Source organism: Scomber japonicus, chromosome 2, assembly GCF_027409825.1.
Source record: "Scomber japonicus isolate fScoJap1 chromosome 2, fScoJap1.pri, whole genome shotgun sequence".
In the NCBI taxonomy this organism is placed as follows: Eukaryota; Metazoa; Chordata; class Actinopteri; order Scombriformes; family Scombridae; genus Scomber; species Scomber japonicus.
In genome coordinates, this window is record NC_070579.1 from 29,140,263 (window position 1) to 29,154,873 (window position 14,611).

General features: G+C 41.6%; 1 protein-coding gene across 1 annotated transcript; it reads left to right on the forward strand.

Moving 5' to 3' along the window:
- The first annotated feature begins 2,488 nt into the window (after positions 1–2,488).
- Positions 2,489–13,348, forward strand: mycbpap (mycbp associated protein). The gene is made up of 17 exons (XM_053326969.1): positions 2,489–2,594; positions 2,723–2,820; positions 2,910–3,087; positions 3,439–3,554; positions 3,906–4,056; positions 4,505–4,623; positions 6,801–6,925; positions 7,552–7,660; positions 7,849–8,041; positions 8,184–8,371; positions 8,496–8,666; positions 9,966–10,064; positions 10,292–10,431; positions 10,555–10,682; positions 10,802–10,899; positions 12,347–12,526; positions 13,274–13,348. The coding sequence occupies exons 1-17, from the start codon at positions 2,489–2,491 to the stop codon at positions 13,346–13,348; spliced, it is 2,274 nt and encodes a 757-aa protein (XP_053182944.1).
- Positions 13,349–14,611: the final 1,263 nt, after the last annotated feature.

Sequence of the window (14,611 nt, forward strand, 5' to 3'; positions counted from 1 at the left end):
CGTTTTGGGATGATGTCGCGCAACAAAGTGGAAAGAAACTGTGATGAGGCGTTATAGAGACGCTCAAACTTGTCTGTTGCGCGGTGGCTGATGTCCGTCTTTATATAGGCTGTCTTTACCCTCGGTTCATCCGCGTCACGATGATTGACAGAATATTGTTGCGCTCCTCAGGAGAACACAGTGTATGGAGGAAATAATGTAGACTACAGCTGACCTTGACCACATTCTGGTCCAAGATTTACTGAAACACGTCAGTAACTTGAAGTGTGCACCTAATAGTAGGCTAGTTATTAGATGCTAGAGGCTATAATAACAATAATAATAATAACAACAATAATTAATGATGATAATGATATCCCGGCCTATAACCAGTTTAAGCTGCTCTTCCTCTGTCCTTATACATTCATGTGTCTGAAATTTTGTTGTCTTAATTGTTGTTCCCTAACTCTTAAAACCAGGGGTGTACCGTATGTGCCCTCCAAGGGGTCCAATTCGGCCAACGAGATAGCTTTGCTATGTAAATTGCAGAAAAGTAATTCCAATGTTTCTGCTGCTTTCAGAGGGTTTTCCGATCAGAATACAATCATCTAAAAAAGAATGAACAACTAGGCTATTGTTGCCATATTTGCACCAGTCATATACTGTGCAAAATAAACTGAAAAAAAAAACAGATGATATTGTTGAAATTGCCTCTTTTTTTAAGTGAGCTGAGGCTGTTCATCTGTTTTGTAAATAGACGGTTTATTATAGCCTAGTAAAGTTATAATAGCATATTATATATTATATCTATATTATATATGTTGTTATTTGTAGGTAATTATGTCATGGTTTTACTGGTCCGGCCCACTTGAGATCAAACTGGGATGTATATGACCCCTTGAACTAAAATGAGACATTTGACAAAAGAAAGAGAGCAAGAAACTCTGTTGTTCTGTGGTTGTAAAGCGTCCGTTACCATGGTTACGAAGCAGCAGGTGACAAACGGAGAGAAGCTCGACAAGAAACTTTAACCTTAACTGGTTTTAAGTTGTAAAGCTAAAAAAAAAGAAACACAATATGGAAGTAGTTTTGCGAAACATCAGATTCGTTACCCACCGATACACGATTTAAAATAATAACTTTTGTGCGACAACAGCCTTTTCCCATCAAGCTTATCGCAGTGTTTAGCACGGCTAACGCGTGCTTAGCTAACGCTAGATGTTAACGTGCATTAACGGTGCGTTTGTTAACTGAGACAGATGAGCCGCAGAGAGACACCGAAGGAGTTAAGACCACTATCGCATCCAGGTCAGCTGTCCGTCTCTTCCTCCTCTCTGACTGTCACCTCTTCACTTGTTTTAGAGCATTGTCTGTGAAAGTAAATGACTGTAATTTACCTGTGTATGAATATAATCTAATAGAGTTGTCCGATTGTGGTGCCTTAAATCAGAGCAGGAAATACACCAAATCTTAACCATAAAATACATTTTTTCTGAGACGTAGCCTACTGTTAGCGCTGCAGCAATTTCTTTCTTTAAGGGCCAAGGGCATCTCCTGCCCCCTGCAATAAAGCATTAATCTGAGAATCTGTAAAGAAAACATGTAGGATGGGAAGTCAAACACAAAAGCAAAGGACTACTAATTGTTGTTGTGGCCATGGAAACGAATCAGGCCCTGTTGGATAAAGTGAAATCAACAACATTGCATAACTGTGTCAGTGTTCCAGGGTAATCTCTTTTTCTCATTGCATGTGTATCTCTGTCTGTGTCTGTATCTGTGTGTGCAGTGTGTGTGTGTGTGTGTGTGTGTGAGAGAGAGAGAGAGAGAGAGAGAGAGTGTGTGTGTGTGTGTGTGTGTGTGTGTGTGTGTGAGAGAGAGAGAGAGAGAGAGAGAGAGAGAGAGAGAGAGACATAACTGAAGTACATTGTGCACAATGAAGCAGGGCCTCTTTTCACTTTCAAACATGTTCAAATCAGGGGATGAATCAGGATAATCTCTGTGTGTGTGTGTGTGTGTGTGTGTGTGTGTGTGTGTGTGTGTGTGTGTGTGTGTGTGTGTGACAGTAGAGAGAGAATTAGAAGTTTTCTTTGACAAAATAAATAATACCCTGGATTTATCCATTTATCCTTGAAACAGCCCTAGCTTTGTGGGGAGAGGAGTCAGTGTGAAGCAATAGCTGTAAAATATGTTCAGTATTGACACAAACAAGCTCTGTGATACTGTACATGTGTCTGTGTGATTACATCTTTAAAAAAGAAAGAAAAAGAAAAAAAAGCCTCTTACCATGTTGTAATTTTATGTACAGTATGTATGTGTGTTGATGTTTGCATGCATTTAATTATAATCATCATGTGTCAAAGTTAGTAATGTCTTGTACTGCTTTAGCAATATATATTTATGATAAAGCTTATTTGAGTTTGAACTTTAAAGTAGCCTGTGCAGATAAAGGTAAATATGATTGCAGATTCATATACTAAAGTCACCCAAAGGCCATCAAAAAGCTGTGCTCATGGCTTCTGTGCACAAGACACAATCAGCTGATGAAGTCGGAAATGCTGACCTGTTGGTTCATCCAGTGAATCTGGGCCCTGACTCTCAACCTCTGGACTATACAGGTTAGGTCTATTTTCCCTCATGAACATGAATAACATGAAGGAGCCTATAGAAACGTTTTTGTGAGGGGATCTTCGAGGATAATGTTACTATTTTTCTGTGCATATATGTCTCTCTTCAGGACCCGAAGGGCTTCAATTTGATGACCAAGGGATGGTTCTGCCACATAGCATCTTGGGCAGTCTGGATGACTTTAGAAGTTTCCTGGAGGCCAGAGGAGAGGCAGAGGTGAATTCAGGTGTATTCTGCAAACACTGCTCAAAAGCTATAGCTGCATTAGTCACCTCTGGTTTTTCGCTCCTCCCCTCACCATCCAGTTGATAAAACGAATACCAAAGTCCCAGAGAGACCCTCCATCTGAGGTCCCAGGAAGGCCTCATTCTGAGGCTGTGGAGAGTGGGATCCCTTCAATCCACAGAAATGTCCAGCGCAACGCCCTGCAGCATTGGCGCACACATATGAGGCAGCGCAGACGGCAGCAAGACCTCTTATCTGGTGAGCTCATTAGAGAATAAAACCACCAGAAAAAGATCACATTTTCAATAGTACTACCATGCAACACTCACACAGTATGCTAATGCAGAAATGTGAGAGCAGACACATTAAACTCACTTAGCTTTATTTTTATTAACATAAAAAATCAGGCATCATATGATTAGAGGAAATATATTGAATCATGTTTAGATGTTTAGATGTTTTAGATTAACAAACCTTGTGCACACATACTCTCAAATTAGGTTTCTCATGTGAGGCGAATTAAAAAAGCAAGATATTCTCTCATTTTAAAAAACTATGAGTTTGCATCAAAATACTGTATTATCTCTTTCTGTCTGTCTCTCTATGAAGGCTTGCTGCACAGGCCAGTGGAGAAGTTACTGATGAACCAAGCTAACCATTTCAGAGACACCCAGGAGCAAAGGACATTTCTAACACAAGTCATGCCGCTCATTCACCCTGGATATGTATGACACATTTGCTCTCTCTGGTCTACTGTGTCTTTAGCCATCTGTAGGGTTTTATACATCCAGGAAATCCTTGAAAACGCTTTAATTTCAATGTGGTATTTTCAAAGTTTGAAAAATGCTTTCAAGAAGTGCTTGAAACTCCTCTAAATGTTAATTGCATCAAATTGCTGCATTGGTCACGCATGTTGATACTTGAACTTATGCTGTACAAGCTTGAAAATTATTGAAAAGTGCTTGAATTTGATTTAAGAAAAGGTATAAGAACCCTGCATGTGTCAGTGGATCTAACCTTTCTTGTAGTTCTCCAATACCTGAAACTTCACTCATGTCTTTTCTTCTATTTCTTAGGGTTACCATGTGGGCAGTGAGTTTTGGAGTCTCCCCCAGCGCTATGGAGATGAAATGAGTGGTATTACAGCCACTCTGACTCAGACGGAAAGGGGCAAATGTGAACCTGTCACACATGTAGGACAGCCGAGCAGCGTACGCCGGGAATCAGGTACACCCCCTCCCCCCCCTCCCACACACACACACACACACACACTGTAGGCCATGTCCCAATTTTTATTGTCAGCCTTGATCTCTACCACCATTCCATCTGGTTATGCATTCAACTGATGTGGTGGTGTCCCAAATAAAAAGGTTTTGCTCTGTGAAAAGGCAGTTGAGCTGTCCACTTTTACTGATGACACATCTTAAACAACCACACTCAGCACCAAAGGCAAAAGTGCTTCATTAAACTGGACAAGACGAATTGCATCCAAACAACACAAAAAGAGGAAGACAAAGTGGTCCTCCACAGTCACATGAAGTGATTCATCTTTTTAGGCGACTGCTCTAAACTGAAAGGAGAAAGTTTAAGTCGGAGAACTGGGACAAAGCCTTCACATTCTGGTGTCTATAAGACTAAAAACTGTTTTCTCTCTGGTAAATTTTGAATCCTGTAGGAATCACTTGTTCTGAGATTCTGCGTCCAGCCTCTCGGACTTGGAAACAGAGTGTATACCTGCAGCGCCAGTACCAGGAACTTGGAGAGGTTCTATGGGACATGGACATTAAAAAGCCGGTAATACAAATGTATTCAACAACAAGATTGTGTTTTATTTCCAGACTTAACTACTTAATAATGTAATGTGGCTCAGTAGTGCTTTCAAAATGTTGTACTTTTGAAATAACAATAATAAGTTGTTTTAAGCTCATAACATTTCCTATTGACCAATAAATCAGCCAAGTCATTGCAAGAAGTGGCGGCATATATGCCAATAAGTAACAAAAAATTGTAGCACATAATTGCTATAGATAATATATGTATACATATATACATTATTCCACAAAGAGATTATTTATAATTTTGCTTTTTAAGATGTAAAATGTCCCACTTAGTACATGTAGTCATAGTTCTTAAAATAAATGAGAAGAATCCTAATCAGAAATATTTGTTCATGTGATGTGTTCATGTTCAGCCCATATGACATCAGGTTTTTTGGAAAAGATTCACAAAATTCATATTAGTATCACTTCAAAGGTACATTTATTGCCTGTAATGTATTATGTATTGTATTTTGCAGTACAAAGTAGGTTGCTGTGATGAATATGTTTGGTGCAGAAAGCGCTAATAAAATATGTCAGATTAAGGCATGCAAGAAACTCCACTTAATTTACCTTATCAGGCAATTTTTTGATCACAGGTGAATATCTAAACATGTCAAAGTTGGAGGTGCCTCATTTTTAGACTCACTGGATTATTTGATGTGACCTAATTTGATTTATAATGTTGTGTCTCCACAATCGAAATCAGACACTGTTCACATTTCACAAAAGTTTCTCTTATTTATGTCCTCTCTCTAACAATGTACAAGAACCTAATGTGTACAGCACAGATCTTGATTGTGTATTACTGCCCACTGAGGCTGCTCACACACCCTCAGGACACTCTGTCTCTTGCTGCTGGAGCTGCTAGCTGTTCATGATCAGCCTGTATCTTCTTCAAAAACAGCCTGTTATCATTCAGCCTTGGGCACACTGTTCTAGGTTTTCTGTACATGGAGCGAACCACAGTATTCAGCCAAGACGGACGAGCACATGCACACACACACACACACACCCACACACATGCAGCCACACGGGCATAAACACACACCAAACTGTTCACACAATATGGGATGATGTATTTTATTGACCTGTAAAAAATGTTCCCTTAGTGCACACATGCATAATGAGATTAATGAGGCACTGCAGCACTCCCATAAACATCTGCATACATGCTAACGCAGAGAAGGTACAGTTATGAAATCTGGAGCGTGTCCAGTCATAGAGTAGCACTGTTGAGATCTGTGGGGTAACAGAGTCCAAGAAATGGTACCAAACCTGCCTAAACTGCTCTCTCTGCATTATAATGACTCCATCAGCTGGGGCAAGCTGTGGTTTCTGGGGTAAACACACACAACACAACACTTCTTTGCACAGCCAGTTCCCATTAAATATCATTAACACCCTGAGTAACAGGTGCTGATCAAGGGAAGATTTATTCAAATGACATCACCTTTTTTAATCTAGTCTCACTTGGCATCCTCCCCTCTGGCACTCCTCTATCAGTGTCTCTATCGGTCTCGCCTTCACAAACACGTCTGTGCCAGTGACATAAGAGAAAATGGCTGCAGTGTGCTCTGTCGTACTGGTGGGCTAATGTGATGCTGAGGTGATTTAAGGACTGAAGTACCTTCTGACAAACACAGATGAAGACAGATTGTCTTGTCAGCAGCGGACTAGCCCATGGCTTTGTGACATGTGCGCTAGGATAGAAAGGTGTTATGAAAGGAAGGTAACAGTGGTGGGGGAAAACTGAGCATCTAGTGTTACTTGTAGTGAAGTTTGATCTACAGGAGAAGGGGATAGCGCTAGATTGGATTTGCATTATTAGTTCCACTCTGCCAATGTCATAATAAAGTTGATGGAAACATTCAAATGCGTAATAATGAGTGTAGCGCACATGAGAATGTAAATGTTTTACTCTAACTCAAAGGAAAGTGTATGTGCACCTGAACAAGTTTTCATTTTACCAGCTATCATCGAATGTTTCATTCTGGCTGTACTTTCTGGAAACGAGTGGACAAATCTATTTATATTGGACTGAAAAAGGACTTTGGGAATTACTTTTCCATTAGCAGGGACCAGAATGTAGATTGGACATTCAAATTTGACCCTTTCTTTCAAAACCACCACTCTGTGTCACTTTGATTACAGGACATCAATGGGCTGGAGGTGATTGGCTCAGGCAAGCCATTCACTTCTGTCACAGTGCGTCGTGGTCCCTTACTGGAGCAGGAAGGAGAGGAGAAGAAGCACAAGGAGATGAAGAAGGAAAACCTGTAAGAAAAAACACTGTGCTCTTCCTTCTTGACTCATTAGATATATTTTCCTGCATAGTAACTGCCTATTTGTCCAAAATCCAACTTTTCTACACTGAATATGTCAAAATCAGACTAAGGATGCTGTGCTATTTCAAAGGAAGTGAGAAACCAGCCTTCCTTTGAATACACAGGTGGTTTATCCTTTGCAACCTTTAGCATCCTATAATCTACCCTAGTCATTAAATCCATGGTGCATTCAACTATGGAGAAGCCACATTTGTGCGTCATAATCGTCAGGTGTTTGGTTTAGGCGGTCTTCAATCACTGCTAAATATGTCATTCAAACTAATACAATGAAAGGTCACTGCAGGATGTAATTATTGGAAATCAGGCATAAAAGTTCACTGAATCTCTTGTTTTTTGGGTTTTTTTTTGCTACCTGGATATTTTGTTTATCTCACAGTGTTACAGAAAAAGTTACATTCATATATTTACCATTAACCTGTCCATAATGTGATGAAGTTAAATGTCTGGACTGTGTCCTTTGGAGGGTCCATCCCCTAAATTAGGGACCAGCTAATAACTGACTCATTCACTCATTGTGTCATTGACTAAGTGGTACTGCGTTTCATTGTCTTCAACAGTGATCCATTGGATCAGTACGATGACGTTCAGTCAAATGCTCTGCTCATTCCTGCTTTGAGGTTCTGCGGTCAGCTTGCGAGCTGGACTGGAAACTCCCCCAGTAACCAGGTACAGAGCAGATTTTAAACAGCAGATTAGTTTTAGTATGAATTTCAGACCATGATTACACACATAGATAAACAATAACGTACAATAAAAGTCTGTCTTGCAGGTGAAATCAGTTTACTGTTTTGACACTTCAGACTTGCATTGCTTTGATTGTCTCCACTTCTTATTCTACAACACTTACTGATCAGGGCCAGATAGGAATCAGTGCCACAATAATCTTTGAGGCCCTGACTGGAGAAAGAGCCTCGTCTCACTTGGAGCTGCGCAATGAGGGCAGCACAGCCATCTTCTTCAGTTGGCAGCAGCTTCCCCTGCCACATAGCTTTCCTAACCTGCAATCACAAACAAAGACTCAGCACTTCTACTTCGACTCCTCCTCTGGTACACACAAACACAATCAGACACCTGCTGCTGCCACTCTTATGTCATACACTGTTTGTCCCATGTGCCAGCCCAAACACATCTTTCAACCAGTGCTCAACCCGCCCGTCTACTTTTCCATCCTGCTTCTCCTCCCATCCAGGTGTTATCCTTCCAGGTGTCACCAAACGGGTGGAATTCATATTTAAGTTAGAGGGGCCAGGCATCAAAACTGAACTGTGGCAGTTCAACACCCACCCTTTGCTGCTGCAGGGAGCCTCCATGCAGGTCACATTGAGGGGATTGTCTCTGTACCAGGACAAAACCGCAGACCAGAGGCAATTCATACAGGTGGTGTACAGTTAAAGTGGCATGCATGGACATATGACACTAAGATTTTCATGAACGTAAAACCTGTATGTTTTGTTCTTTTTTTTTGTCTGTCTGTATGTTTCGGTTGTGTTTGCACAAGCAGATGAAGCTGGAAAAGATTGTGAGGGTAAAAATGTGCCAGTCAATTGTGTATGAGATGCTGCTGGGGATCCACACACCAGAGAGACCCAGTTCTCCTGCAGAGCTCTACATTACTGAAGACCAGAAGTTTAAAAGCAAAAACCCCATGGTACATCATACAGATGGTTCTTCTTTTTTTTCTTTTTTTTAGTAAGATTGTGTTTATGTTTTGTGCAAACCCTCCTTAGGACCTCGGTAGTGTCCACAGAGAATTATACTATTACTGTTGTCATAGTTCTTTCATATGTAGAAAGATAATATGGTTGCCCAATTTCGTGCATCAACAATATATGAGACATCTTCCTTTGTGTTTTTGTCTGAATCTCAGTCACGTCACCCCTTATCGGTGTGAAATGACTCGTCAAAGCACCCATTCATTGTGCTTCTTGACATTTCACTGGCTGTAGGAGGGTATGGTGATCAGCTCATTATGGCTTCCCCTTCTTTACCTGTATTGTAGTCCTCACTGTCATCATAATTCATGGTAGCTCATTAATTAAAAATAGATCATAACTGCTGTATCTTTAACAAGTCACAATACACAAAATAGGTTATGCTTTCATAGTAGCACAGTAGACACCTAACCGGGTTAATGGGGAGGCTGATTAGATTGGGCTAGTGAATATAGAGCACGACTGCCTGAAAAGTCCCCTGAGCTAATTCCCTATAGACACGGTAGGGAAGAAGTGTAACCGAACATTAAGAAAGAAGCATAACCTGTTATTATCGTAATCTAAGCTGTAATTAGGATAAATTGTACATAATTTAAATGCCAAATATTATGATGATTATAGCTCTCTTGGCCTTTTACATGCTGGCTTATTATCATCACACAGGGCAGCATACATTTCTTCTGCTCCCGTGAGCAGTGAATAAAAATGACATGCATTGTAGTTAGGATCATCCTGTCACATGACAGTCATTTCTGTTCATGGGAGTTCTCTTGTCACGTTTGTAGTTGTCACATAAAATAGATCTCCACATTGTTAAAGCGACTATAACTCTTATTTTATTATACTAACAATGTATCAAATGGCAGTGTGTAATGTGTCGTTCATAGTGATGAACCTACAGAGAATTATGAGCGACTCTGCAGCTGCCCTTGGCTTTACAGAGTTTTATAGTGAATTTCAACTCATAGTTAAGTTGTCTCACTGCAACTTTACTGTTTTGATCCACTCTCACTCCTATTTCCCTATTAGGAGATAGTAGAGACCAAAAACAGACCTAAAGAGACTGAATATTGATCTTACATTCATCAAGTGGATGAAAACATAACTCCAAATAAATTATAATGTTTCTTCGTAACTGCTGGATATCTAAATAAAAAACTGTTTGTCTTTTAAGTTGCCAAAATGTCAGTGTTTCTGCTGCCCCCAAATCACCAAAAAAAATCAGTCAATACAGTTTTATGTATTGTCCATGGTTTTAGTTGCAGTACCTTAATGAGCCAGTGGAGGACCTTAAGAAACTGGGGCAAGAAGCGAATCCAGGACACTCCTGGGACCTCTCAATCAGCACGCTCAGACAGGTACTGTAGAAACACTGTGCAGTGACGTGGTACATAATACCATTTGATGAGTATGAATAATGCACATGTAGCATTAAATTCAGCAAGTTTATTCAAGGTAATGATTTCAATGTCCTTTCTGCACTGTAAAATGCACTGTAAAATTTAATATCATGCTGATGTAACAAAAATGTAACAAGGCCATTTGTAATAACTTCATTCCTCATTCACCTGTTGCTCTACTTAAGGTTGTGCTGTCCCTACCTGAACAAGCATCAGATCAGGATGCCCTCACCAGAGAAAAGGGTCTGATCCAGTTCAACTGTCTGCTTCTGAAGCTTTCTGAGCCTTTGCCTCAACACCACCATCTAACAGCAGCAGCTATAGGGTAAGGCATAAACACATGAGTCACGTATGTGAATCATAGCATCTTGCTCTGTAGTACACCCACACAGAGCTGCACACTCACTGTAATAAAGTGGGTTATGGTGGTGTGTGGGGCCCCCTGCAGGCAGCAGCTGTGGAGGAAACTGCTGGACATGATGGCTGATGAGTCCATGCAGCTCAAACTCCTGCTGAGCCTCCCAGAGAAAGACACATGGGTTGATAAAAAGGATGAGCCCATAATCTCTGACTCTGGTGAGACTCACACACACACACACACACACACACACACACACATTTTCACTCGAACATATATCAGTTAACATATGGAATTCATGCTTGATGCTTTTTACTGCTGTTTTATTACTTCTCAGATTTGACTGACAACATAAACAAAGATAAGGGTGAGAAAAAGGGAGGTGCAGCTGTGAAGGAGGAGTCCAAGTCAGCAACAACTGAAAAATCGGTGGAGGTGAGGGGGGAAAAGTGTGTGTGTGTGTGACAGAGAACAAAAGACTGTGCATATTTGTGTAAGAGAGACTATAAAATGTTTTGCCACCGAGTGGCAGCAGATTCTAATGTATTTAAATTATGCACATGAGTGAAGTATGTTTTAAAGACATGACACATTGCTTCAGCTGATCAAATCATGAGTCACCTCCACAACTTCAAACAAGCTGCCAGTCCATCGTTCACTCATCTGCTGTTCAGCAGGCTCCTGTTGTCCACACAACCTGGCCACCTACAGTACCGCCTGGTTCTTAGTTACACATACACTTGCAATATTCTCTCTATTCACTCTACAGGCCAGTTTCCTGAAAGTATGTATAATATACAGTATGTCATGGTGTGTGTTTGTTCCCTTCTACATTATACTGGATGACGGGTAATCAGCAGAACAGACCCCTTGCCAGCAAACCAATTCAAACCTCTGTATGTGTGCATATTTGTGGGATGGTGTGTGTGTACATGACATGTTAACTATGTAGGAAACTAAAGCTCTCCATTCAATCTTTTGTCCCCAAGATAAGTCACTATAGTAGCTTAGCAGTAGAAAACGATGGTGGCCATTCATGCTTTTCCAGTGTGCCTGCTCGACTGAGATAACAAGCAAAAGAGTGCACCTTTTTAAAAAAAACTGAGATGGCACGTAGTAGCTGGTTATTTTAATCGAGATGATTGTTTTCCTGCTCCCATCCACCACATTCCTCATTACACTCAGCTATCATCCCATTAAAAAATCTCAATTTCAGCAAATTTTCATCAACTTTAATGAGGAAGCTGACTGTGCTGTTCAAATATTGATGGCTCAGTTGGGCACCACAATGACAACTTTGTGGGTGCGAATCAGGCCCAGAACCGGTTTCATCTCACTTCTAGTGGTTTGTGAGTTCATTTTCAGCTATCAAAGGCAACAAAAGTTGTACATTTAGAAAAGACTGGAGACACAGCCTGTGTCTGTATGACTATATTTTGCTGAGTGATTTTCTCCTCTGTGTAATGGCTGAGTCACAGGTAAGGTACAGCCAATTACTCACAGGGTACCATGGTAACAGAACACTGCGTGAAAATGTGCACCTGCTCTTCAACTGTGTGGCCAGGGTGTGAATTAATAGCACCTGTACTGGTCCAAGCCATCTGTGACACACACACACACACACACACACACACACACACACACACACACACACACACACACACACACACATCTTTACATTAACCCAAACAGTACGGTACATCCAACATATTAAACCCCACTGAATTATGGGAGGGAGGTTTTTATGATGTAACATACAGACAAACTCATTGTGGAAGTTGGACCGTGCTGCACGCCCAGTCATTGCTGTCATTGATCAATAAATTAAAATGTCTTTCTCTCATACTGTGTCTTGGGCTCTCTCTGTCTGTCCTGTGTACAGGCGAACAAAAAGAAAGAAAAGAAAAAAAAGGATGAAATGAGGAAGCGCAGTAAGGAAAAGCAAGAGGAATCTGCTTCGCTGTGTGATATCCAGCCAGAGAGTGTCAATCAACAACCTAGTGATGACCAAAATGTGGAGCTGGAGGTGATGGACATTTACACAAGGCTCCTGCACCGAAAGGTGGGTCATTTCATTATAGTAGTGCAGTGCCTGTTCAAACTGGGCTGATTATTATTTCTCTAGAACTGCATATGTATGTATAAATTTACAAATGTATCAATTAAAATGATACAGACAGAAACTTCACCAGTGAGACTAAACTGAGCTTGAACCGTCCGCTTCCATTGGTTGATTCTGTGGCTAGTTTTACTGCCTCCACCTCTGTTTTTTCTCTCCTGTGTGCACTCGTTCTTCTCTATCAGGCAGTTAAACTGAGCGGGGGGGGAACCCAGAAGCCCTGCAGTGCTGTGATGTGATGGTGTTTATATCAAGGTCTTTGTGTCAAAGTTACACATTAACAAAATGTAATTTAAAACCAAATTTAATCTTAATTAGATGTGTTAAAATCAAACCACTTCCTAAGCAGATCAGTAAATTAACATATCTAAATCCAACAAAAGAAGACAAGTCATAGTCAAGATAACTTTTGGTGGTGTTAAAAAACTTGTTGATTGAAGTTCCTAAGCAGCAACAACAAAGTTACATCTTACACTGGGCACTGTGTGAAATGTAAGATCTTGCTTTTTGAGTTGACACATGTGAGAGAATAAATCAGGATATCTCTCCCTCTTTGCTTTTAATGTGGCTTCTGAGTCCCCCAACTTTGTAGAAGAGCAACACTAAATCACTGGAGTTTCTTTGTGAGTGTATCCACAGTTCTGCATCGTGTCATCTTATAAAATCTATCCATATTTATTTACCTGACAGGTTTATGCTCTGATGGAGGACCTGGTGGACACCTTGTGTGACCTGATGGATGAGCTTAATGGAGATGGGAGATGAACAGGACACACACATACACACACACACACACACACACACACACACACATGCACTGATACTTTTATACATGACAAGCAGTGAACAGCCACCAAATATAATAACACTTGCCACATAGGAGTCCTGTATTTTTGTTTTGGAAATCTAATTTTTGTTCTAAAGTCAATAAAACGTCCTGTTCTCGTGGCTCAGTGGATCTGGAGTCATATTTATTGTCTCATTCACTCACATCAGATGATAGTAAGTACAGCTGATTCTGCAAACGGCCACGTCCCCGCCTCTCTCTCTCTCTCTCTCTCTCTCTCTCTCTCTCTCTCTCTCTCTCTCTCTCTCTCTCTCTCTCTCTCTCTCTCTCTCTCTCTCTCTCTCTCTCTCTCTCTCTCTCTCTCTCTCTCTCTCTCTCTCTCTCTTTACGCGCGTCGTTGTGGGTTACTGTGTGTGCTGTGCGTGCCTGGCTGCCGGTGGCGTATGCGTGTGTGGATGGGGGTGCCCGCCTGAGTGAGAGAGAGGGAGCGAGTGAGCCGTGTGCTGCTGTGGCTTGTCCTATGCGGATTTCACCAGTGGCTGCCTGTCCGAGCGGAGCGCATCATCCAGGGGTAGGCCGAGGATGTAAACGCTGCCATCCCTAATCAAGGATTCCTAAAAGCAGTCAATGTCCGGTTCTTCTGGTGCGTTCATCGGTGCGATTTGGAATAATTGTGGTCGCCCTGCTTTGCCGATCCCAGCGGAGAAGGGATATTATCGACGCTGACTTGGAGAGGAGAGGCGAGGATGCGAGAGAGATGAGCAATGGGCAAGGTAAGGTGCATGCTGGTGAAACCAACGGGGGTGTAGTTGTGTGTGTGTGTGTGTGGGGGGGGGGGGGGGTTGGCCAGTAACCCCGCTCTGAAGTGTGCATATCTACATGAAAGCTGCAGTTAGTTGAGAAATGTTGCCGACCTACATGTAACGAACTCCATCAGTAGTTGGCCTAGTACAGGAATCTGTGCCACACATGGCAACCCGCACCGGGGATCCACCGCAAGAGGGGGCGTGTGTGTGTGTGTTTGTGAATGTGAAGGGGTGGGTGGGGGTATTGGGTAATGTATATTATGCAGAGCCACCACGGGCGCCCTCCATCGCCACCTGAAAAACAGCACACCTGCTTTCACAGTACGCATGCGCATCGACAAACGTGGTGACGATGGGTTCTCTGTGTTAAAGGAATTTGACGCACCAGACTGGACCACATGTAGAAATGGGAGGTTTGACTCTTTTTACGGACTG